The sequence below is a fragment of the Corvus cornix genome, chromosome 18 (genome assembly GCF_000738735.6).
Source record: "Corvus cornix cornix isolate S_Up_H32 chromosome 18, ASM73873v5, whole genome shotgun sequence".
Lineage (NCBI taxonomy): Eukaryota > Metazoa > Chordata > Aves > Passeriformes > Corvidae > Corvus > Corvus cornix.
Genome location: NC_046347.1, coordinates 10,094,012 through 10,116,424, shown reverse-complemented (window position 1 = coordinate 10,116,424; position 22,413 = coordinate 10,094,012). Strand labels below are relative to the sequence as shown.

General features: G+C 55.2%; 2 protein-coding genes and 1 long non-coding RNA gene across 4 annotated transcripts; 1 reads left to right on the top strand and 2 right to left on the bottom strand.

Moving 5' to 3' along the window:
* Window positions 1-771: 771 nt before the first annotated feature.
* LOC120410984 (putative uncharacterized protein DDB_G0287183) lies at window positions 772-2,109 on the bottom strand. Its single transcript, XM_039562582.1, has 3 exons — window positions 1,971-2,109; window positions 1,572-1,789; window positions 772-864 (listed from the first exon to the last, which is right to left on the bottom strand). The coding sequence occupies exons 1-3, from the start codon at window positions 2,107-2,109 to the stop codon at window positions 772-774; spliced, it is 450 nt and encodes a 149-aa protein (XP_039418516.1).
* A 547-nt stretch (window positions 2,110-2,656) lies between these two features.
* Window positions 2,657-4,431, bottom strand: LOC109146071. The gene is made up of 2 exons (XR_005603361.1): window positions 2,951-4,431; window positions 2,657-2,848 (listed from the first exon to the last, which is right to left on the bottom strand). It is a non-coding gene; the product is annotated as an uncharacterized LOC109146071 (long non-coding RNA).
* Window positions 4,432-5,497: 1,066 nt separating this feature from the next.
* On the top strand, window positions 5,498-21,488 carry FAM20A (FAM20A golgi associated secretory pathway pseudokinase). Of its 2 annotated transcripts, none has more exons than XM_039562488.1 (11): window positions 5,498-5,825; window positions 10,609-10,793; window positions 10,948-10,998; window positions 11,572-11,650; window positions 12,756-12,848; window positions 14,270-14,385; window positions 14,974-15,154; window positions 15,458-15,567; window positions 16,733-16,835; window positions 16,886-16,945; window positions 20,831-21,488. In XM_039562488.1, the coding sequence occupies exons 1-11, from the start codon at window positions 5,521-5,523 to the stop codon at window positions 21,093-21,095; spliced, it is 1,548 nt and encodes a 515-aa protein (XP_039418422.1). In that variant the 5' UTR covers window positions 5,498-5,520; the 3' UTR covers window positions 21,096-21,488. The 2 variants fall into 2 exon arrangements, with proteins under 2 accessions (XP_039418422.1, XP_039418421.1); XM_039562487.1 differs by having other exon boundaries at window positions 16,733-16,813; window positions 20,831-20,919.
* The last annotated feature ends 925 nt before the right edge of the window (window positions 21,489-22,413 follow it).

Genomic DNA, 22,413 nt, shown 5'->3' with positions numbered 1-22,413 from the left:
AGAATAACAATTTAATGGAAATTAAAGAAAAGGGGAAAAAAAAGGTAAAAGAAAACACTGTCAAACTGACAGAGTCAAGGTACAACCTGACACCCTGTTAGGCAGGGTGGTGGTAGCAGTCTGGTAGAATGGTGGCTGCAGTCCTCTGAAGCAGTGATCCTGTAGTAAAACAGTCTGCTCTTCCTCAGGAAGTCCAATGGTGGCTGTGTAGCTCCTGTCCTCTGGAAATCCAGTGGGAAGCCTCTGGTGTCCCCAGGATAGAGCAACAAACTCTACACACCAGGTGTCTCTGGTGTTCAGCCTCAGATTATATCCACGATGGGATGCTTGGTTCCTCCCTCTGGGTGGAGCATCTCACAATGGGGTAACGAGTCATGAGGCAAAGTGTTGATTAGGCTCATTAACAGAAGATAGTCCGGAGGGAGTTATCTCTGAGTCAGGCGGCAGGACAATGATGGGCAATTAACAGAAAGATGGTCTGGGGGGAGGAGGCAAGGAAACACTGCCCCACCTGATTTCAACAGCTGATGGGGATGGTAATAGAATACACTGCAACCCAGGACAATGACTCACCCCACCCTCCTGGAAGAGGATGGTTTGGTGTTGGGATTGACCATGGAAAGCTGACAGAGCTCCCTAGGATTTTGCTCTCAGCCAGCTCCAGGGATGCTCAGAGGGAGAGAGGGAGGGGGGAAACAAAGCTGTGCTGGAGGCCCCAGCACACGAGAGCCGCTCGCTTGGACCATGGAGGTGCTTTCCTCTTGTTTGTGCTTAGCTGTGCAAGTTCACTGCCAAGTGGGAGAGGATCTGCCCAGATTCCTGAGCCCTGAGCAGCTGGGAGCTCACCAAAGCCAAGGGATGAGCCTGGAACAGCAGCCAGGAGAGGTAGATGGAAGGAGGGAAATGAAACCACTGATGGAGCTGCTGCCAGGGATGGGGAAGTGTTAGAGGTGCCATGCCTGGGGCACCTCTTCCCTTCTGCCTTCCCTGTCCTGCAGTGAAGGAGGCTCCTGACCCCTTCCTGCTTTGCGTGTTCCTAAACATTGCCTTTTATACCCTATAATTGCATTTTTGTACCAAAAACCCTCTGGAGTGAACGCACTTCCTCTCTCAAGACTCCTCTCCAATGCAAGTGGAGAGGCACTAATTGCCCTGTCAGGGTCCCCAGGGCTTTCTTTGTTATTGTCAGCTATCGAAAATGTGCTCTTAATTTAAGCACTTAGCCCAAATATTTCGTTTTTAATTACAAGCTGAGACAGAGCGTGAGACAGCCCAGAGCAACAGCAAGAGCTTCTCCCACCAATCCCAGGGAGGGATCTCACACCGTCCTGGGGGTGGGAAAGCCCCAGCCCTGGGGGGTTCAGGCAGAGGGGAACCCCCCGAGAGAGGTGCCACCTGCCAGGAAAATAAACCCCAGTCCTGGCATGAGGCTGTGCCCTGGGTGGGAGATGGCCTTTGGGGACCATGATGACAACCAAAACAACCACCATCACCATCACTGCCACCACCATCACCAGTATCACCACCACCATCACCACCATCACCATCACTGCCACCAGCAGCACCATCACCACCATCACCACCACCACCATTGCCATCACTGCCACCACCATCACCATCACCACCACCATCACCGCCACCACAAGCACCATCACCACCGCCACCACCGCCATCACCAGCACCATCACCGCCATCACTGCCATCACCACCACCATCACCACCACCACCATTGCCATCACTGCCATCACCACCACCATCACCACCATCACCACCACCACCATTGCCATCACTGCCACCACCATCACCATCACCACCACCACCACAAGCACCATCACCACCACCATCACCGCCATCACTGCCATCACCACCACCATCACCACCATCACCACCACCACCATTGCCATCACTGCCACCATCACCATCACCATCACCACCACCACCACCACAAGCACCATCACCACCACCATCACCGCCATCACTGCCATCACCACCACCATCACCACCATCACCACTGCCACCATCGCCACCATCACCACCATCACCACCACCACCATCACCACCACCATCACTGCCATCGCCACCAACCACCACCATCACCACCATCACCATCGCCACCACCACACAGGGAGAACATGGACCTGCTGCTCTGAGTCCCAGCTGCACCAGGACCAGGAGCAGAGCTGCAGGATGTGCTCCTGGCATGTCTGTGCTCAGGCACGTCTCGTCAGTGAAGCAGCAAAGGCAGAACTTGGCTCCTCCAACTCATATTTTTCTTTCTTTGTAATGTTGTGTAGCTGCCTTGGTGTTTAATCCTCATAATTAACGGCAGTGAGAAAGGGATAATGCTCATCTCCTCTCTTTTGCAAACATTACAATCTGCAGGGTGGGACCGGGGCAGCTCTGCAGCATTTCAAATTAAAAGGACAAAAAGCAGCAGACAGAGGCATTTACCTTTTGGCAAGTAAAAGGCGTCTCTAAGGAACATGGTTTTAAATCCATACTGTGTGAAAGAATTTAAATTACATACTTACAACTCCAAATATTGTAAGCTGCGTGTCTGGAAAAACAAGAGAAATTATCCTTTGTTTATTAAAAAATGACTTTGAAAGGACCTGGCTGGCTCCTATCTGAAATACAAAGGAAGTATTTCTTAACCTGAGATGTCGTCGTACGTTTATTTAAAGCTTTAATGATATGTTTTGGGACATCATCTATGCCTGAACATTTCTCCACTGCAGTTGTCTGGAAGAAGGAGCTTTTTTTCCCCCCATCTTTAAATAGTAAATGAGGCCAATTATCTCATGGTAATTCCAAACGGTAATTTGGTTCCGCTGGAGCTGTCAGTGGCCTATCAAAGCAATATTTCCAGGTTAATTTTAGGAACACATCCACCCCTTCCAGCAGGCTGGGATGAGCTCTGCTGAGCCCAAGGCTGGGAAGTGACGCTCACCTGCAGCCCAGGGACCCTGGCCGGGCAGGAAGAGCCATGAACCAAGGAAGCAGAACATGAGGAGATGCCCAGGGATGTGTGTGGGACAAGCTGCAGCAGGATCCCCCCTGCTCCAAGGGACTCCAAGCCACGGATGAACAGGGAAGCATCGCTGGGCTGGCACTGTGGCACTATGGGGCATCACTGAGTTGTTCTAAATAATAATAACAGTGATTTTGCATTGCAGCCTGTTGGGAGCTGGCAGTCCCCAATGCTTTGGGAAGGACTGTAGCACTTCAATTTATTACAGATTAATGGGATTGATTTATTACTTTTTGTTTCTTTTTAATTAGCCTCATTAAAAGCCGAACAATCTTCCTGGAGAACATGCAAAGAGCAGGGACACGGGCCCAGGCACTGCTGGTTCCTGGTGCCTTTGTCCAGAATTAGCGTTGCAAACCAGGTAAGATTTATTAATGGTTCCCGGGGGAGATTAGCAACGGGGAAACAGCTCAGGGAGGATTAGGAACCAAGCAAGTATCAGCCAGTTTTTGATGGCGTGTTTGTCAAAAGTTGCTCTTTGAGTTTGAAGTGAGTCCATGAGCTCCCTTCAGCAGCCACGGAGCGGGGCTTGCTCCTGGGGATTCATCCGGGTTTGCTGAATTCCGGGGTTTAACTTCACCTGGGTAATCTTTTCTAAAGTAAGTTAAAAAAAAAAAAAAAAAGAGTAAGAAGAATCCTGTTGTTAGTCCTAGGCTGTTGCCTAATATCGGGTTTATGATGTCACTGTTTGGGGGAGCTGCCAGCTCACCCGGCCCGTGCAGGGGCTGAGGACCGGGGTGTCCCCGGGCAGAGTGTGCAGCTGCAGCACACGCCCCTTTGCTCTCCCCTAAGCCACCCGACCGGCGAGCTGGCGGTCATTTCCCCCTGTTTACATCCAAGTTTATGTCCTGAAAGCTCCTTCTCTCCTCCTGAGGAGGATCAGCTCTGAGGCTTCCCATCCTGCAGACCCCAACCCTGCACCTCTGAGCAGTGCCCCTCAGGCCTTTCCAGTACAGGCAGGACCATAAAATTTCCCCTTTTGGCACCTCGTGTCTGGTTTAGAGCCTGAAGGGCTCCAAGTGCAATCATTTTACCAGGTTTGTCCCCAAAGGGCACAGAAGGAGGGCACAGCTGGTGTCCCCAGAAGCCCAGCAATGTGGGGAGCACATCCCTTGCTCCCAGTGATCCTTGCTGCCCACAGCAGCACCAGCTGCAGTTTGTGCTTATGATTTCTCTGTGGAAAACACATAAAATTTGGTATTACAGAAAAGAAGTTCAGAGCCAAAGCCCCCCAGCCTGAAACCCAAACTCTTCAAATATCAAAAGATCGAGCAATTTTGAAATTGCATTTCTAAAGGAGAGTAAGAACCGTCTTCCAAAGATCGGGACACCAAGGGGACAGATGTGCTTCAGGTCCCTGCAGCCACAGCCCAGCCCAGGGGATCGTTTTCTCTCCCCCCCCCCCCCCCCCCCCGCCCCGGATCAAAGCAGCATCTCAGACTTCAGGACAGATGCTCGTCCAGCAGCCCCTCCGATGCCGTTTTGCTCAGTCCAAACCCCCCATCCCAGCGCACTTCCCAGAGCCTCCCCTCGCCGTGCTGCACGCAGAACCGAGCCCTGCTCCAGCCAGCTGAAAACAAAACCGACTTTTCCCCCTTTCTGCAGTTTATTTTCTGTTCCCCCTTCAGCACAGCGCCGGAGCCAGGCCAGTGTGGTCACGCTCCCCCCGCGCACAGCCAGTTTCTCCTCTGCTCGCCCCCCTTGGCCCGGTGCTCTCCGACCTGTCCCTTGCTGGGCTCCGCACCCCGCTCGCAGCCGGGCTCTCCGTGCCCCCAGGACGAGCGCGATGAGTCCCAGCCCAATCCCATCCCCACGGCCCGGCCTCTCCCAGCAAACTGCAGGGAGGAGTTTCCCCAACTATAGGGGTTTTTTTAGGAATTAAGAAAAACAAAAAGCGGCGTCTGAACCATCTGCCAGCGAGCACCGCGGAAGGGCTGCAAGCCCGGCTGTGGGGGGACAGAGCCCACCCGGGCCCTGCCCGCAGACACCCGGAGGGCTTCGAGCACCCCATCCCCGCGCCCCGTTCCCACACAGCACCCCCGCATCCCATGCCCGCACCAGCAACACCCAGCACCCTCCAGCTCCTGCCAAAGCTCTCGCCGGGCCGACTTTCGCTTTCGGGAGAGGGGACGGAGCCCCGAAGGAGCTGGCGACGAGGGCGGGCGGGGGACCCGCCACCTGCGCGGGGGCTGCGCTGGGCGAGCGGGCGGCGCTCAGGGGGCGGGCGGCAGAGCCCGGGGCTGTCCGGCTCGGTCCCCTCCGGCACCGGCACCGGGACCCTGTCCGGGGGAGGCTCCCACGCTGCCGTCCCCCCACCCACGCCCGCTCCCCCGCCCCGGGCCCCGAGCGCCCTGCCCGGTCCCCGCCCCGAGGTGCCCGCACCCCCCGGCTCCGCCGCTCGAGCTCCCCCGTGCGCCCTGCCCCGGGAGCCGGCGGCGGCGCGCCCGGCGCTGTCCCCGTCCCCGTCCCCGTCCGCGTCCGCACCGGCCATGCCGGGGCCGCGGCGGGACCGCCCGGCCGTGCTGCTGCTGCTCGGGGCGCTGCTGGCCGCCGACCTCTACTTCCACCTCTGGCCGCGGGCGCGGCGGGAGCTGGGGGGGCTCTCCCCGGGCTGCCCCTGCCCCGCGCCCCCCGCGCCGCGCCCGCCGCCCCGCGCCCCCCGCGCCGCCCCCGCGCTGCGCCGCCTCTTCGCCCACCCGCTGTACCGCACCGCCCCGCCGGGCCCCGCCGAGCCGCTGCTGGGCGCCCGCGAAGCCCTGCGCTACTACCGGCGGAAGGCGGCTCGCTGGAACAGGTGCGTCCCGCAGCCGCGGCACCCCCGCGCCCGGCTCCCCGCACCGCGCATCCCCTGCGCGGGCAGCTCCTGGGCACCCCGCACCGGGCATCGCCTGGACACCGCTTTCCTGGGCATCTCCTGGTCACCTCCTTGCCCGGTAGCCGTTTCCTGGCTATTTCCTGGGCACCCCGGCATCTGCTGGCATCCCCTTGCCGGGCATCTCCTGGACACCTCCTTCCCCGACACCCCCTTCCCGGGAATCTCCAGGGCACCCTTTTCCTGGACATCTTCTGGGTACCCTCCTAACGGGTACCCCTGGCATGATCCCACGCTTCCCGGGCATTTCCTGGGGACCCCTTTCTTAGGCACCCACTGCACCGGCATCTCCAGGCCACCCCCTTCCCGGGTGTCCCCTGGGCACCCCTGCATGGGCACCCTGTTCCCAGATATCTCCTGGACACCCCTTTCCTGGCACCCCTTGCATGGGGACACGCTTCTCTGGCATGTCCTGGGCACCCCTTTTTTGGACTCCCCCTGCACCGGGATCTCTTGAGCACCCCCTTCCCAGGCACCCCCTGTGAGTGCATCTCACGGGCATCTCCTGTGCACCCCCTTTCTGGGCAACCCCTGCACAGGCACCCCTGCACTGGCATCCCCCAGGCACTCTCACCAGGCACTCCCTGTATGGGCACCCCCAGGCACCCTCTCTCTGAACACCCACTCTCAGGTACCCCACAGGTACCCCACAGGTACCCCACAGGTACTCCCTTTCTGGGCAGCTCTCCTGGGCACCCCTCCCCTGCTCAAGCACCCCCTGCCTGGGAACGAACCCTTGGGTATACCCTGGCATCCCCAGTGCAGCTTGCTCTGGCTCTGTGCCCCACTGCCCTCCCCTTCACCCTTCCAGCCCCTCACGTCAGGCTGGGCTGGGCTGAGGGGACTTTGCAGGGACGCTCCTTCCTGGGGTGTCTCCCACTCTGCTCCACCATCAGAGCCCCACAGAAAGGCACCCCCATGTCAGAGTCCTCTTCCTGCTGCCTCTCCCAGTCCCAGCAACAAGAAAACTCCCTCATCTCCTGCTCCTGGTCCTGCTCCTGGGGTGGGACTGTCACTGCCCTGTGGCCACTGCCCCGGGGGGGACGGTGACCCTCAGCTCCAGGCATCGATCATCTGCACCTTGACTCCCTGATCTAACCCCCTTTGCATGAGGGCTGGGGCCAAGCTGGAAACATCCAGCATCCCCCAACATTCCCCGAGATCCTCCCTGCACCCCAAGAACTTTTCTATCCATGCACAAACTCGGATACAACAGAGCACAGAGCTCCTGGTGTCACTTCACTGTCCCCTCTGTGGGACAGGACACCTGCAAGGGGATGACAGCATGTCCTGGGGACCACCCCAGGGATCCCTGTCCTGGCACTTCCCCACTGCCCAGGTTTGGTTTCCAGCATGGGAGCAGCCCCCGCTCCTCCCATTACCTGTGTGGTGTTTGCTGAGCTGCAGAGGCAGCATTCCCCAGCTCCCGCTCTCTCCACTTCTGTGCATATTCCTCCTATTTCTGTGGGACTCACCCAGTGCTGGTTCCATGTGGGATTCGCTGGAGGAGATGATGGGAAGCAAAAATGGAAGGAACAAAGAAAGACCTTCACGGCCTGAGCAGCACCAGGGTCTGGAACCTCCTTTGTGCTCGGCCAGGGTCACCCCTGCGAGGCTCTTCCCTCACTCCCATCTGCATCCTGTTGAATCCTCTGCCACAGCACCTGGAATCCATGGATGGTGGGTTTGGGTATCCCTGGCTGTGCCACAGACCCACCTTGGTGCATCTTCTCAGAGCTGAGCAATGTCTTCTGAAGACATCAGGATTTGGGTACCAGGTGGATGCTTCCCAAGCAAAATCCCAGTGGGACACGGCTTGATGGCACCATCAGAAGCCCTGAGCACTTGCTGCAGCCTCACTTGCAGGACAGTAACAAGTCTGCATTCCCCAGTTTTATCCACCACTCTGTTGAAACATGGGATTTGTGAGGAAGCCATGGCTCCACTTTGCCTTCTGCCCCAAGGCTTGGTTGTGGTGCGGCTGGGAGGAACACGGCGATGCCATTTGTCCTTGATTGACTTTGCTTTGCACCTCCAGGAAGGAAAGGAAGGCAGAGTATTGATTATTCCTCAGTCACTTTGAAATAAATATATGGTGCTCATAAGTGGGTGAAACCCCCGGAGAGCTCGCACAGGCTGAGGTGACACAACCCCTCCTGCAAAAACCTGCCAGCAACCATCGGTGCTGCAAATTGAGTGCGTGATCAGGTGGCACTTGCCAGGGCTAGTGGATTTTACAAGATTGTTAATTTGCTGTGGGCACAGAGGAGTTTCTGCCTCACCAGAAGCACTGCAGAGCCTGTGTCCTCTCTGGTGTGGCTGGGGAAGGAGCCCAGGGCAGGGTACTGTGGGACTCAGGAATCCATGGCTCTCTCTCCCACTCCATGGGTTCAACAAAGCTGCTGCTGCTGTTGAGTCCACAGCAGCTCCACATCCAGAGGCAGGCAGCAGAGGGTCGGGGCTGTGTGTCCATGGGCAGCCTCTCCTCAGCCTGACACGGTGACAGCAGATTTCTCCATTGCCTGTGGATCCAACTGTTGGCAGAGCAGCTTTGGGAGCAGCAGGACACTCCTCTGAGTGGAACAAGCTGCAGTTTAACCCTGTTCCTCCAGCACAGCGTGTCTGCCTTCATTTCTGCAGCCAGATGGACATCAGCTGGACAGGGACTTGGCCAGCTGGAGCAGCCCCAGGACACGTCCCGTTGGGATACCCATGGCCAGAACCTGTCTTCCTCCACGGTGCTCCCTGCAAACTGGCTGCTGCCCGTCCTGTCTGTTCCCAGCACTTCAATCAGGACTGGGAGTTTGATTGCAGGATGCAGAACCAGCTGGAGAGACTGATGGCGATGCAGGAAGGAAACAGCAAAAAAAACCCAAGACATCCACACCTCTTCAAAACAAAACAAAAAAATCCTTTAAAAACTCCAGAGCTTATTTTTATCCTTGAAGAAGCAGCTTCAAAACCACAAACTCAGGATTCTGGTGGCCTAGGCAGTGTCACCCCATGCTGTGCCCCCCCAGCCCAGCAGAGAGCTGGGAGCCAGGGTAACCCCAGGGCTATTTATAGCAGGGTAGAAATGAACCCTGGTTTTATATCATTATGCTTTTTGTAGAGATCTGGTTTTTTCCAGGGAAATATTTCAGGAATCCTGAAGGAAGCAGGGAGGCAGAGAGAGCTGTATTTTGGGTTGAAAGGCTGGGAAGGGCCTGGCTCAGCCGGAGCAGGGACCATGTGGGTGCAGGGCTGGGATCTGCCTCCCCTTGCATAACCACTGCATTTTTTTCCCCCTCAGTAATCCCTTGCTCTCTGCCACCCCGGGGGAACAGCCTGTGTGTATGGCAGGCAGGAGAGCAAATATGGTAAAATATTTGGGCAGCTTCCCTAGGGAAAAATCCTGAGTCATTCCTGTACATCACACTGGGGTTTATTGTCCCTGGCTGTGGCAGGGTTAAGGTTGTGCCTCACTTATCCACGGGAAACCTGGTGCAGGGCAGCAGGATGGGGGCTCAGGGCACTTCTGCTGGAGCTGGTGGAATGCCAGGCCCACATCCTTGGGCACAGGGAATTTTTTGCCTCCTTTGCAGGCAGCCTGAGTAAAGAGCTGGACTGGGAGAGAAATGCTTCAGCTTCCCTCTGACCATGCACACGTGGAGTTCATGCTGTGGCTGACCCAATCCAATGGAAAGACAAACAAACTGGGAGAGGGAACAGGCTCCCATGAGCTGCACATCCAACCTGTCCCTCCAGTTCCTAGATGTCTCCCAGGATACCACTGGAACACCTCTGGGAAGGTTCATCCCCTCTCACAGCCGGACTGGACTAACCAGGCTCAGCCTGCTTGGATGGAGGATGATGGAAAAATCCCAACCAGAGCCCAGCTGCTGGGCTGAGCAGGGAAACAGAAAAACCACCCAGGAGCCTTTGCCAGCCCCCAGTGCCATTCCTTGGCTAATAAATGCATGGTCAGACCTCACTTGCTCAGGCTCTGGATGGGGTCTGGCAGGGCGTGTGGCCCTTCCTGCTCTGCAGCCACTCCGTCCCAGCCTTGGTTAATGTCCTACTCCTTATCAGCCCCCAGCTCCTGTTTGCTTTCATGGATGGATCCTGGCCCTTTCAGTGTACCCTGAGCTGCATTTTCCCTTTATCAGCACTGGCTGCTCTGTACACGGGCCGGACAGTGTTAGTGAGAAACTACAGCTCCGTCCTCTGCTGACTGGAACAAGTGACATTTCAGTTCCACAGTCCCAGCCTGGAGGTCTCGAGGTTGAGGAAAATGCTGATTGAGTACAGAGATGGTTTTGGGTTATTACTGAAACTGGGAGGCTCCTTCAGCTCCAGCCACCAAAAAAAGGGTGGGGTTGAACCTTGATTTTAAGAGGTGACGGGCAGGATGCTGCCAGATGACCTCATAGCATCCCTGCTCACTGTGAATTTGGTCACAGAGGCAATTTGTGGCTTTTAGGGACCTTTTTTTCCCCCTCCTGTGACCTTCAGGGAAAAAACTTTCCCAGCTTCAGTAAAAAACTCTGTCAGAGATGGTCAGAGACTCTGACATGTCAGCCATCTCTCCCTGCCTCAGTTTCCCCGTATCCAGCCCATGCTCTGCTCCTGGCAGCCTCCCCACTCCCCAGCAGACTCCAGGCTCAGAGAAGGGAGGTTTTCCACCCCGTGACTCATCCTCATCCCCAGAACCTCTCTCTTCCAGGAGACACAAGCTCTACAGGGAGGAGCTCAACCTGACCCCCCCGGCGGCGCCGCTGCCGCTCCGGCCCGACGCCAGCTGGCTGCAGTTCCACCTGGGCATCAGCCGGGATGGGCTCTACCCCCGCTCCAGCCCCGCCGTCACCAGGCTGCTCCGGGACATGCAGGAATTCCCCATCATCAGCGCCGGTGAGCAGCCTCCTGCCACAGGGATGGGGATGGGGGCAGCTGCGTGGGGCTGGGGGGCTCCGGGCCCCACGGGTCCCTTCTTGGAGCCCGGGAGCGGGGTCAGCAGCAAGAGATGGAGCCTGGCGGGGTCTCACTGCTCCTCCTGCCCTTGCAGACTACAGCCAGGACGAGAAGGCGCTGCTGGGAGCCTGTGACTGCAGCCAGAGTGAGTGTGGCACTTGGGGTCCCAGCTTGCCCCTGCATGCCATCGCTTGGGCTGGCCCCAGTCCCCAACTCCTCCATCCTCACCTCGGCCAGCGACATGACAAGCCAGGCTCTGCTCCCGCCCGTTAACCCCAGCAGAGGCTGGGATCACAGATCATAAAATTATTTGGGTTGGAGAAGTCCTCTAAAATGATGGAGCCCAACCCAAGTGCCACATCCCCACGATTTTTTAGCACTTCCAGGGGTGGTGATTGCACCATTTCCATGAGCAGCCTGTTCAGTGCAGGTATCAGGACACCAGTACACCACTGGTTCCTGCTGGGCAGGCAGGGAGGGAAAAGTCCCCAAGGGGAAGTAACAGAGGGCTGTTAGGAGAGGGGCTGGAGGGAAACCTTCTCTATGGCACAAGGAAGAGAAGGAAAATAACTGGAAAGAGAGAGAGGCGTAGCTAGAAGGGGTCATGGGATGCACTCACAGGGTTGGAAAGCCAGGTCGTGCCGGGGTGTGTAACTGGGGTGTTCCCAGGAGTTAACATCCCCTTTCCCAGGAGTTAACATCCCCTTTCCTCTCCCAGTCGTGAAGCCCAGCGGTGTGCACCTGAAGCTGGTCCTCAGGTTCCAGGATTTTGGGAAAGCCATGTTCAAGCCCATGAGGTAAGGCCAGCAGAGTCCCCTGAGCCCCTGCAGGGAGGGCTGCGATCATCCTTGGTGTGGACAGCCACACCACAGCCACACCACAGCCACACCTTCCCTTTCCTGCCCTCAGCTACCTGGGCAGCTGGAAAGGTTCCATTATTTTTCATTATTCTTGGCTGCTCACACCATCCCAGGAACACACGTGGATAAACACTGGCGTTCCCACACCGCTGTTGGTGTTGGAAATTTCTCAGTTCATGGGTGCCAGGTGGTGAAGGACCTTGGGACACTTGTTCTCCTGAGATCTTTGCCATCAGGGACTGCTCATTGCCTCCTTTTCCCCAGCTGACTTTGGGGTTTACCTTGGTTTTCCTTGGATTCCCCGGAGTGTTTCCAAGAAACAGCCATCAAACAGGGTTTAAATTGCTTCTGCACTCATTTGCAGCCCCTTGGGACTCTTCACGTCTATGCCCTGTCAGTTTGCTGTCCCTGTGTGAGCAGAGCAGCTGGCAGCACATGGACCGGGATAATATCCTCACCCAGAAGGCAGCCAGCTCCTCCTCCACTGGTTTCCATCCACCTCTGCCCAGTGTCCATCAGGTCCTGGAGGGGAAGGAAAGCATCCACACCCTGCTGAGCCAGGAGGGCTTTCCTGTGTCATGCAGCTGCCTGGGACAATGAGCATCAAATTCCCGTGCTGCACATACTGGGGCACCATGTGACAGCCAGAAAATTCAATTTAATGCAGTTCCCACCTCAGGGATAGGAGAGCATTGGACCAGAGCCCTCCTCTGCCTCCCGAGGGGATGTGACAAACATCCACCTGAAACTCTGTCCTCAGGGGGTCGAAGCTCTGGCACAAGCAGATTTAAAGGCCCCAGCCAGCCTTTCTGCCTCCCTCACCCCCCTGGCACCACCAGAGTGCAAGTGCTGCTCCCTGGCACGGCGGGAGATGGCTCCAGCTCAGCACTGAGCACTTTGGTTCTGGCCTGGGCACTGGTGTGGCCACACAACGGCCGTCCCCAAGCCCACCAGCCGTCCCTGGGTGCACTGTCCTTGTGCCACCACTCAGTGTCCAGGCTGCCCAGCAGCTTGGTTAGGTTCACCCCCTGCTTTCTCCCAGGCAGAAACGTGAGGAGGAGACTCCAGAGGACTTTTTCTACTTCGTGGACTTCCAGCGGCACAACGCCGAGATCGCCGCCTTCCACCTGGACAGGTAGGGCCAGGCCCTGCCCCTGCCTCCTCCTGCTGGGCCAGCACCTGCTGCTCTGCCCACGAGAGCTCTGGAAAAAGCCGTGCAGAGCCCTGCAGAGCTCTGGGAAGGGATTGCTCTGCAGCACCCCCGAGGAGCTGAGGTGTCATTTAGGGAAGGAGTGGCTCTGGATCTCATCTGGCACCCCAGAGCCAGCTTTGCCTGAGAAGAGATGAAGTCCAGGTTGGAACAGGTCAGATTCTCTCCTGGCTGTCACACTTTGTCCCTCCTCTGCATCCAAGTGCAGAGCTGAGCTCTGGGCACAGCCTGGGTGCCCTCCTGGGGAGGGAGGCACACACTCAATCAGCAATCAAGGTGTGCTTTGGGCTGATAAACTGCAGCGATGCAGTTTTAAGCCCTCAGATAATGAGCAATTAACCTGGCACCTCTTCCCAGCAGGGTTTGTATTTAATGAAATCAAAATACCCTTCTCAGAAGATGAGGGCAACACCCTTTCTCCCCTCGGTGGGATGAGCACTGAACACCAAGAGAAGGAGATTCCTGATGGGCAGGTGGGGGTCTCCAGTTTCTGTGGGATAAGCAGGACTAAATCAAGTCCTGTAGCTCAGACTCCGAGAAAGGCAACGAAGGGAGCTGAATTCCCTTCCCAGTTCTGCCCCACCATCCCCACAGTGACTCTGCTCCACTCAGCCACCACTACCTCACCCCTGCAGCTCCCCCACCACAAAAATGAGGCCAGACTGCTTTTGTGAAGTGCTTTGTGGTTTTTAGAGCTGAAAGATGCTGGATAAAAGCAAATAATTTTTTTCTCTCTAAACATTGCTCAATAAGTAACAGGCTAAATCCTGTTCTGTGCCCAATTCCCAGGAGCAGAGGGCATTACCCAAGGAGCCAAACAGAGCATCAGCCAGTTCACCCCGTGCTACTGACTCAGCAATCTGCAGCAGCTTCCCTTTGACTGCCAGGAATGCTTTCCTGCCCCAGGCCCTGAGGTTTTTAAGAGTTTTTTTGAGGAATTAGCTGGGCATGAGTGCCTCTGGAGGGCGAGTGCCTCCTCAGCAATGTTGTACCAGGATCAACATCCCTGCTCCATGTCAAAACATTGTGGAAGGGCCTGAAGGGCTGCTTTGGCCCTTGGAGGGCCCTGTGTGTGTGCAAGAGGATGGGAGAAACCAAGGCAATGTTAGGGAAAGAGGCAGGAATCCTGGAGAACATCCAGATTGTTCCAGGCAGCAGCTATTAAAATACCAAAATCCAAACTGAGCTGCATTTCGGCCCAGGGGGCAGGGTGGCTTTTTGCTGGAAAGAATCTGGGTGCAGTGATGCAAAGGCTCCTGGTTCACTGATGGAAGGGATGAGGGCAGCACGTGCCACCCCACTGTGCAGCAACATCCCCTGGCACCACCCACTGTCCCTCCGTGCAGGATCCTGGATTTCCGGAGGGTGCCGCCCACAGTGGGGAGGCTGATCAATGTCACCAAGGAGATCCTGGAGGTCACCAAGAACGAGGTCCTGCAGAGCGTCTTCTTCGTGTCACCAGGTGGGCGAGGGCTTGGCTGGCGTGAGCTGGGAGGGGGCCCTTTATGGTCTCCATGGTCTTTAAGGTCTCTTCACACCTAATCCCAACCTGTGTTGGTCCGTGGTGGGAGGAAGGGCAGGGGCTGCAGGAAGAGGGGCTGCAGGACTCGTGCTGTGGTGCAGAGATGAAGTTCCTGGGTGAAACAAGCACAAAGACACGGTTACAGCAGAGGTTCCCTCTCCCAACTCCAGCTGGCATCATCTGCAAGCTCTACTCCTTTGGCCTGTTTTCTTAACCTTTCCCTTAGCACAGGACCCAAATCCGTGATTGGGCAGGTTGACATTGGTGAGATGGATGCTTTGGGTTTTACCTTGTTTTTCCTTGGGTTCCCAGAGCATTTCCAAGGAACAGCCATCAAACAGGGGTTTCAAATTGCTCTGCACTTATCTGCAGCTCCTTGGGACTCTTCATGTCTGTTCCCCTTCCCTTTACTACCCCTGCCACAAGAACTAGTCACTGTCCCATGGTGGGGAAGGGCTCAGGCCAGGCCACCTTGCATCTTCCTGGAGATCATGGCCCCTTTTCCCAGTTTTCTGCTCTCCCTTCCAGCCAGCAACGTCTGCTTCTTCGCCAAGTGCCCGTACATGTGCAAGACAGAGTACGCCGTGTGTGGGAACCCTCACCTCCTGGAAGGCTCCCTCTCTGCCTTCCTGCCATCCCTCAACCTGGCCCCACGGCTCTCCATCCCCAACCCATGGATCCGCTCCTACTCGTTCGATGGAAAAGAGGAGTAAGTGGGTAAATGATGCTGCATCCCACACCTGCACTGCAGGGTACAGACACACAGACAAACCTGCAGAAATAATCCAGGCGGAGGAAGGCTGAGGCTCAGGGTGCCCGTAATTAGTGTAATAATTAATGTAATGACCCTTAAAGCCTGGGCATTGGCTGCGTTTGAATCCAGTCTCCTGCAGGCACAAGGGGGGATTTATCTCCTCCTCCTCTACATCTTCACATGGAAGATGGGCTTGGGGAAATTTTCGGGACATGGCAGTAGCAGCTGAGAGCATCTCCTCTTCTCCATTTCCTGCAGGTGGGAAGTGAACCCTCTCTACTGCAACACGGTGAGGGAGATCTACCCCTACAGCAACAGCAACCGGCTGCTCAACATCGTGGACATGGCCATATTCGACTTCCTAACAGGTAATGATGGAGGGCGAAAGGTCCTTCCTTCCTTCCTGCCTTCCTGCCTTCCTGCCTTCCTGCCTTCCTTCCTGCCTGCCTTCCTGCCTTCCTGCCTTCCTGCCTTCCTGCCTTCCTTCCTGCCTGCCTTCCTGCCTTCCTGCCCTTCCTGCCTTCCTTCCCTTCCTGCCTTCCTGCCTTCCTTCCTGCCTTCCTTCCTGCCTTCCTTCCTTCCTGCCTTCCTTCCTTCCTGCCTGCCTTCCTGCCTTCCTTCCTTCCTGCCTGCCTTCCTGCCTTCCTGCCTTCCTTCCTGCCTTCCTGCCTTCCTGCCTTCCTGCCTTCCTGCCTTCCTTCCTTCCTGCCTTCCTTCCTGCCTTCCTTCCTTCCTGCCTTCCTTCTTCCTGCCTGCCTTCCTGCCTTCCTGGCCTTCCTGCCTTCCTTCCTGCTTCCTGCCTTCCTTCCTTCCTTCCTGCCTCCTTCCTTCCTTCCTTCCTTCCTGCCTGCCTTCCTTCCTTCCTGCCTGCCTGCCTTCCTTCCTTCCTTCCTTCCTGCCTTCCTTCCTGCCTTCCTGCCTTCCTTCCTTCCTGCCTTCCTGCCTTCCTTCCTTCCTGCCTTCCTTCCTGCCTTCCTGCCTTCCTTCCTGCCTTCCCTTCCTGCCTTCCTTCCTGCCTGCCTTCCTGCCTTCCTGCCTTCCTTCCTTCCTTTCCTGCCTTCCTGCCTTCCTGCCTTCCTTCCTTCCTGCCTTCCTGCCTTCCTTCCTTCCTGCCTTCCTTCCTGCCTTCCTGCCTTCCTTCCTGCCTTCCTTCCTGCCTTCCTTCCTGCCTGCCTTCCTGCCTTCCCTGCCTTCCTTCCTGCCTTCCTGCCTTCCTGCCTTCCTGCCTGCCTTCCTTCCTTCCTGCCTTCCTTCCTTCCTGCCTTCCTGCCTTCCTTCCTTCCTGCCTTCCTTCCTGCCTTCCTTCCTGCCTGCCTGCCTGCCTCCCTCCCTCCCCACAGCCAGCACAGCCCCTTCAATGTGGGGGCACAGGGGAGCCCCCAGACTCTCCCCAGCAAGGGGATAGCAGCAGCTCTGACCATTGCAGACACTTCCAGCCAGCAACAAATATTCCATGCAGGTCTGAAAGAAAGCTTGGGATAGTTTCGAAAATTCCCTGCAGGGGAAACTCTGTCTCTTTGTGTCCTTTTGCAGGGAACATGGACCGGCACCACTACGAGATGTTCACCAAGTTTGGGGACGATGGCTTCCTCCTGCATCTGGACAATGCCGAGGGTGAGGCAGTGGGGGGGAGGAGGTTGGGAGGGGGAAAGGAGGAGGCACCACTGAACTCTGCTTCACCCCCAGGTTTGGGCGGCATTCCCACGATGAAATCTCCATCCTGGCTCCACTCTCCCAGTGCTGCATGTAAGTCCCAACTCCACCTTCCTTCCTGCCCAGGAATGTTGGTGCTCCTGCTGTCACTGGGAAGTCACCCAGGCCTGGCTCCATCCAGCAGCTCAAGGAAGACCCTGCTAATCCCAGCCAAGGGGCGGGCTGGGTGCTGGAGCATGGGAATCACAAGTGGAAAAGCATTCACTGACAGAGCAGGGGGCACTGTCCATTGGATCAAACTCTTCCAGAAAGTTCTAACAGCCTTTCCCAGTTGTCTCAGTTTTGAAAGACAGGTGTCTGCTAAGGAAGGCAGAAGCCCCCCTTGAAGTGGCAGATATAACCCCTTTTCCCTCTAAGTTATTATATTTTGAAATCAAGGGCCTTTAGGCGAAGATGTGGGAAATAGGAATAACAGTTCTTTACTATATATATATATATATATATATGTATATAACCAGTCAAACAAAACAACAACAACTATGGCAGTAACAGCAATCACAAACCCAGTGCCAGCCTTCTCGGCTGTCAGGCTTTCCCCTCGGGTGCAGTTCCGCTCGCAGCCGGCAGGGGCGCTGGCGGCTCCCGGTGAGCAGGGCAGGTGCGATGGTTCCCCCGCGGCTGCAGGGGGCGCTCCGGAGCGAGCTCGGGAACGCGGCACTGGTGCTGGGATCCCGGGAAGGATGGAACAAAGGCTTCACAAACCCCTGGGCAGCTGATCCCGGCTCTCAGGAACAGCAGGCTGGAACGGCAGGCTGAACGGCAGGCTAGGCAGGCTGGAGTGGCAGGGACGAACGCAAATCCCGGGTGGCAGCGAGATGTATCCAGATGGGAGAACCCCACGGAGGCCCAGGCAGGCAGGGCGAGCAGGGCTACAGCGTAGCGAAAAAAAATCGAAGCAGCAGCGGGGCAGGGCAGCCACAGCCCGGCCCCAGCAGGGCAGGGAAAGCGGCTTTTGGGGTCCCGGCGTTGCTTCCAGCAGGAAGAAAGAACGGCCAAAAAGAAAGAAGCAGCAGCTCCTTTCTCTGCAGCTTCTCTCTCCGGACGCTCAGAGCGAACTGCCCCCACACCCAGGTGTAGACAAAGGAGTAGCCAGGCCCGCCCCACTCCCCTTTTTGTCTTTCTTAAGTACAGCTATTCGTCCCCTAGCAACATGCATATGGGAGAAAATTCTTTTAACAGGGAAAAACTAAGACTAAACTAAAACTCCAACACCAGCCCATCAACATGAGGTGCTATCAGGAAGCACAAATCTCCATCCAAAATCCTGGTGGAACTTCGATGCAGTTAATCAGGTTTCCTCTTCTCATGGCATGAAGGAGAAGCTCATAAATTTAACCCTATGTTCCCCCTTCGTTAATTCACATAAATCAGCAGCTGAAAGTTAAATTTAAGAGGCAGAAGCAGCTGCTCTTCCCTGGGGTTTCTCTTCAGGAGATGTGTAGCCTTTTTCCTTGCTGTACCTGCTCTTTGTCCCCCTCGGGGTGGTAACTGCACTCTCCCCACACAGCTTTAATTTTAAGAACTGTTATTTGTACTCAGCAAGTCTTTTCATTTCTAATTGCAGGCTCACAGGGAATCCTTCTCTTGAAATTTTGTGCAGTTTGAAATTAACTCTGCCTCTTAATTTGATCTGCACACCGTAATATCCACAGGTCACATCATTCCTGTTCTTCCAGGTCCACCTCCCAGAAACCACTCTTAATTTAATTCTTGTGAAAGGCAGTGCTAAGAGGACCTGAACACCTTGTCATAAGCAAACTAGGGCCAGGAACACCATAAAAGCAACTCGTGCTGTCTGAGGGAGACACACAAACCCTCATTTCCCACAAGAGCCGATCCATTTGGAGTGGGAGAACACCTAAAAACCACTTGGAAAGGAAGAGAAGAGGTTTTACTTGAGTAAGCACATGGAGACCACAAATTTCAGCCTGCCCTGACCAACAGCCTGGACTCAGCCCACCGAGTCACCTCCTTGCTCTGACACCAAGCTGAGCCACGTGAGCAGGAAAGCTCCTGCAGCCACTCCACGTGGGAGCTCTGGGAGCGCAGGGATGCTGCAGGCAGCCTGCTTCCTTCCCTGTTTAACACACCCACCTCATCCCCAGCTGAGTTCTGCTCCAAGTCTGGCTTCCAGCAGATTTGGGTCTGTATTTTTAGCTGCCTTTCACAGCTCCCAGCCCAGCCCCTGTCCCACACGTCGAAGCCTGCAGGTCTCCTCTCCCAGCACAGTGGTTGGCACAGATACAGACATGCCATGAGCTGGTCCTTTCCCTGAAAGCATCCAAACCCTCCTGGAGGCACAGCCAGGCCTGAAAACAGCCCTGGTGAGCCTGATGAAGTCCCTGGAAGGCTCGGGGTGAAACGTTCAGCAGTTCAGCACAGCCACAGGGTTACAGTGGGAGCGGAGCGGGGCCGGGGCAGCGTTTCCATCTCAGCCCTCTCCGTGCTCTGCCTGTTTGTTGTGTAACTGTTCCAGCACTCAATCAGCTGCTCCCCACGGGGTCAGAGCAGCCCGTTCTCCACCTCCAAGCGCCGTCGCTGTTGGGACCAGAGCAAACACAGCTGGTGTTTACCCACAGCAGCTCCTGCGCCGGCCCAGCCTCGAAGGACAGCGCACAGATGCTCCTTCACATCTGCTCTGGGCACAGCTTTCCCGGGCAGCAGCAGCAGCAGCAGCAGCTCACAGCTGGGGTTTAAGGCTTCCTTGCCAGCCCTGACACTTGATCAATTGATTATTTTATTTTTTCCAGCGGTATTAATGCAGGAAGCTGATGCCTGCCCCTGTGGCAGCAGCATCCTCCTTCCCTCATGCTACACGCACACAGACCACAGACGCACACCTTGCTCAGCTACTCCTGATTTAGGTTAGATATGAGGGAAAAATTTTCCTGGAAAGGGTTGTAAAACATTGGCACAGGCTGCCCAGGGAAATTGTGGAGTTGCCATCCCTGGAAGTCTTTAAAGGATGTGTGGATGTGGCACTTGAGGGCATGGTTTGATGGTTCTGGGACAGCAGTTGGACTTGATGATCCTAAAGGCCTTTTCCTACCTTAGTGATTGCCCCCAGGACCTGGTACAGCCACAACCCTTTCCCAAACAGCACATGGCCTGCTGGAGCTGCAGAGATCCAGATCAACATTCCCAGTGGATGTCCTGGGTAAACAACAGCCACAGAAAGACAAATTCTGGAGTTGGCTAAAATGGATTTAACTACACCTTTTTCCACCTGAAAATTCTGGCTCAGCTGAATCCGAATGGTTCCCCACACATGGACCACTTTGTTTCCAAGATTTAAAGGGCAATGACTACAACCACTGATTCATTTCAGTATTATACATGCTGAAGTCAATACATTTCTGCTGAGGATTAAACAAATGATTTCAGAATACTTCATTTCATGACCAGAAGCATTCCAAGATTGCAGCTTTTCATCCCATTTTCTGTCAAAGCAAATCATATTTGAATCTCGGTACCCCTTAAGGTGAAAAGTCACACTTACATCAGTTCCAGGAAATATTCCCTCTTTTTTTTGCTCGGAGTTTTGACAGAAGATATTTTCTCATTCTTGCCTTATTATTTACCTCCCCCTCTGCTCCCATCTCATAAATGTCATCCTTGGGGGATGGCACCACCCTGCAGGAACCTGGGGAACTGGGTCACCTCTGACTCACTCATTACCGAGAACTTCAGTCATCTTTATCTCTCTGCTGACAGAAATTTGCAGTACAAATGCTCTGGGAAAACAAAGGCAGAAGTAGAGGTTTCTGCAAAGAATTTCATTACTCACCAAAATTAAAATTAAAGAACTTTCATTGCAAAGTTCTTTACATTTCGTCTCCCATCTCTGCCCTCCTGCTGCCAAGGGGCTCAGCTGCTCTTGCTAGGAGCCACTAAATTGTTGATTTGTTTATTTTCCAGAATAAAGAGGACGACGTTACTGCGACTGCAGCTCTTGGCGGAGCCCGAGTACCGGCTCAGCGACGTGATGAGGGAGTCCCTCCTGCAGGACCCCCTGGCCCCTGTGCTCACTGAGCCCCATCTCCTGGCCCTGGACAGACGGCTACAGCTCATCCTGGAAGCCGTGGGGAAGTGCATCGACACCTTTGGAGAAGCCACGGTGGTGGCCAACGACACCGCACAGCCCCAGAGCCCTGCGGCAGACAGAGCGAAGCTGGACACTTAAACAGAGCTCAGAGCCAGGGAAAACCCTGCAAGGCAAGTGGCAGCTTCAGGAACAGGGTCATTTCTATCTACAAACACCTGCAGAGACTGAGAGGGGAAACTCCAGAAGATGAAGAATCACTCTGGGCTCCTCTGCTGGTGTTTAACCAGAGCTCCTGTGCTCAGCCAGTGTGCTGGCGTGACTGCAGCAGATCTTTACACCCCAAATACCAGCTCTGGGCTGCAAAAGCTGTGATCTCCAGAGCTGGAGTTGGCCGTGCCCTTGGGAGGGTGGGGGAACACCTGACCTTGGTTTGCTCAACCTCCACGGGGGCTTGGTCTTGCTAGAGAAGGACACGAACTTGACCTGAGGATGAGGGTTGAATAAAGAGATGCTAAGAGCATTTTCTTCTTATTAAGTCTTTGTTCTGCAATCAGGAGTGTGTATTTGAGGAAACGGCAGCCCCTGCCACTAAGACAGGACATTGATCCAGCTTGGTCAGACCAAAGGGCATCTGCACGTGCTCGCTGTCAGGCCTGTGCTGCAGCAATGTCACCCCACATCGACCTGTGCATGTCACACAAAGCCTCACAGGGCAATAAAACCACTTCTCTTACCTGCCTGAAGAGCCAGTGTGGATATAGAGCAGAGGCAGTGTTGCCTTAGACCCCAAAGAAAAAAACCCAACCTAAAAAAAAACCAAAATCAAACCACTCTGAGACACACAAGTGTATTTACAACTCAAGAACCCACCCATTTCTGGGGAAAACATTTTGCCAGAGCAGGGGGAATCTCTCTCAGGTCATCTCCTCATATCTTTTAAAATAATTTAGGTTGTCATAATTAGCTGGAAAATAGAAATGGTATCCCAGTCTCTCCCCCCTCTCCAGGTCTGCATTTTGAGGATATGCAACAGAAACTGGGGACCAAAAAAGGGAGGGAGTTATTGTGGGTATTTCAGTGCCCAGTTCAGCCTTCACCTCCCAACAAGGTTCAAGAATAACTGGATTAGTGAAGCTCTCTTTAATGGCTTTTTCCTTCAACTGTTAGGAATTATTACACTGAGCCTTTTGGCAGCCTGGGGAAAGCAGCTGAGAACTCTGTTGATAATTTATCATCCTTAAGGGGGAAAAAAGCCAACAAAAAACCCCACACCATAACCAATCTACCAGAAACTCATTCTAAACTAACCTTTAAGTTTAAACAAAACCCACCCACAGCACTGCAGACCTTCCAGAGGATCCCAAAATCCCTGCACAAAAGCTGTCAGGCAGCATTTCAACAGGATCCCAGCAGGCTGCTGCACCACCACTGGCTCCTTTTCCCATGGACTGGAATT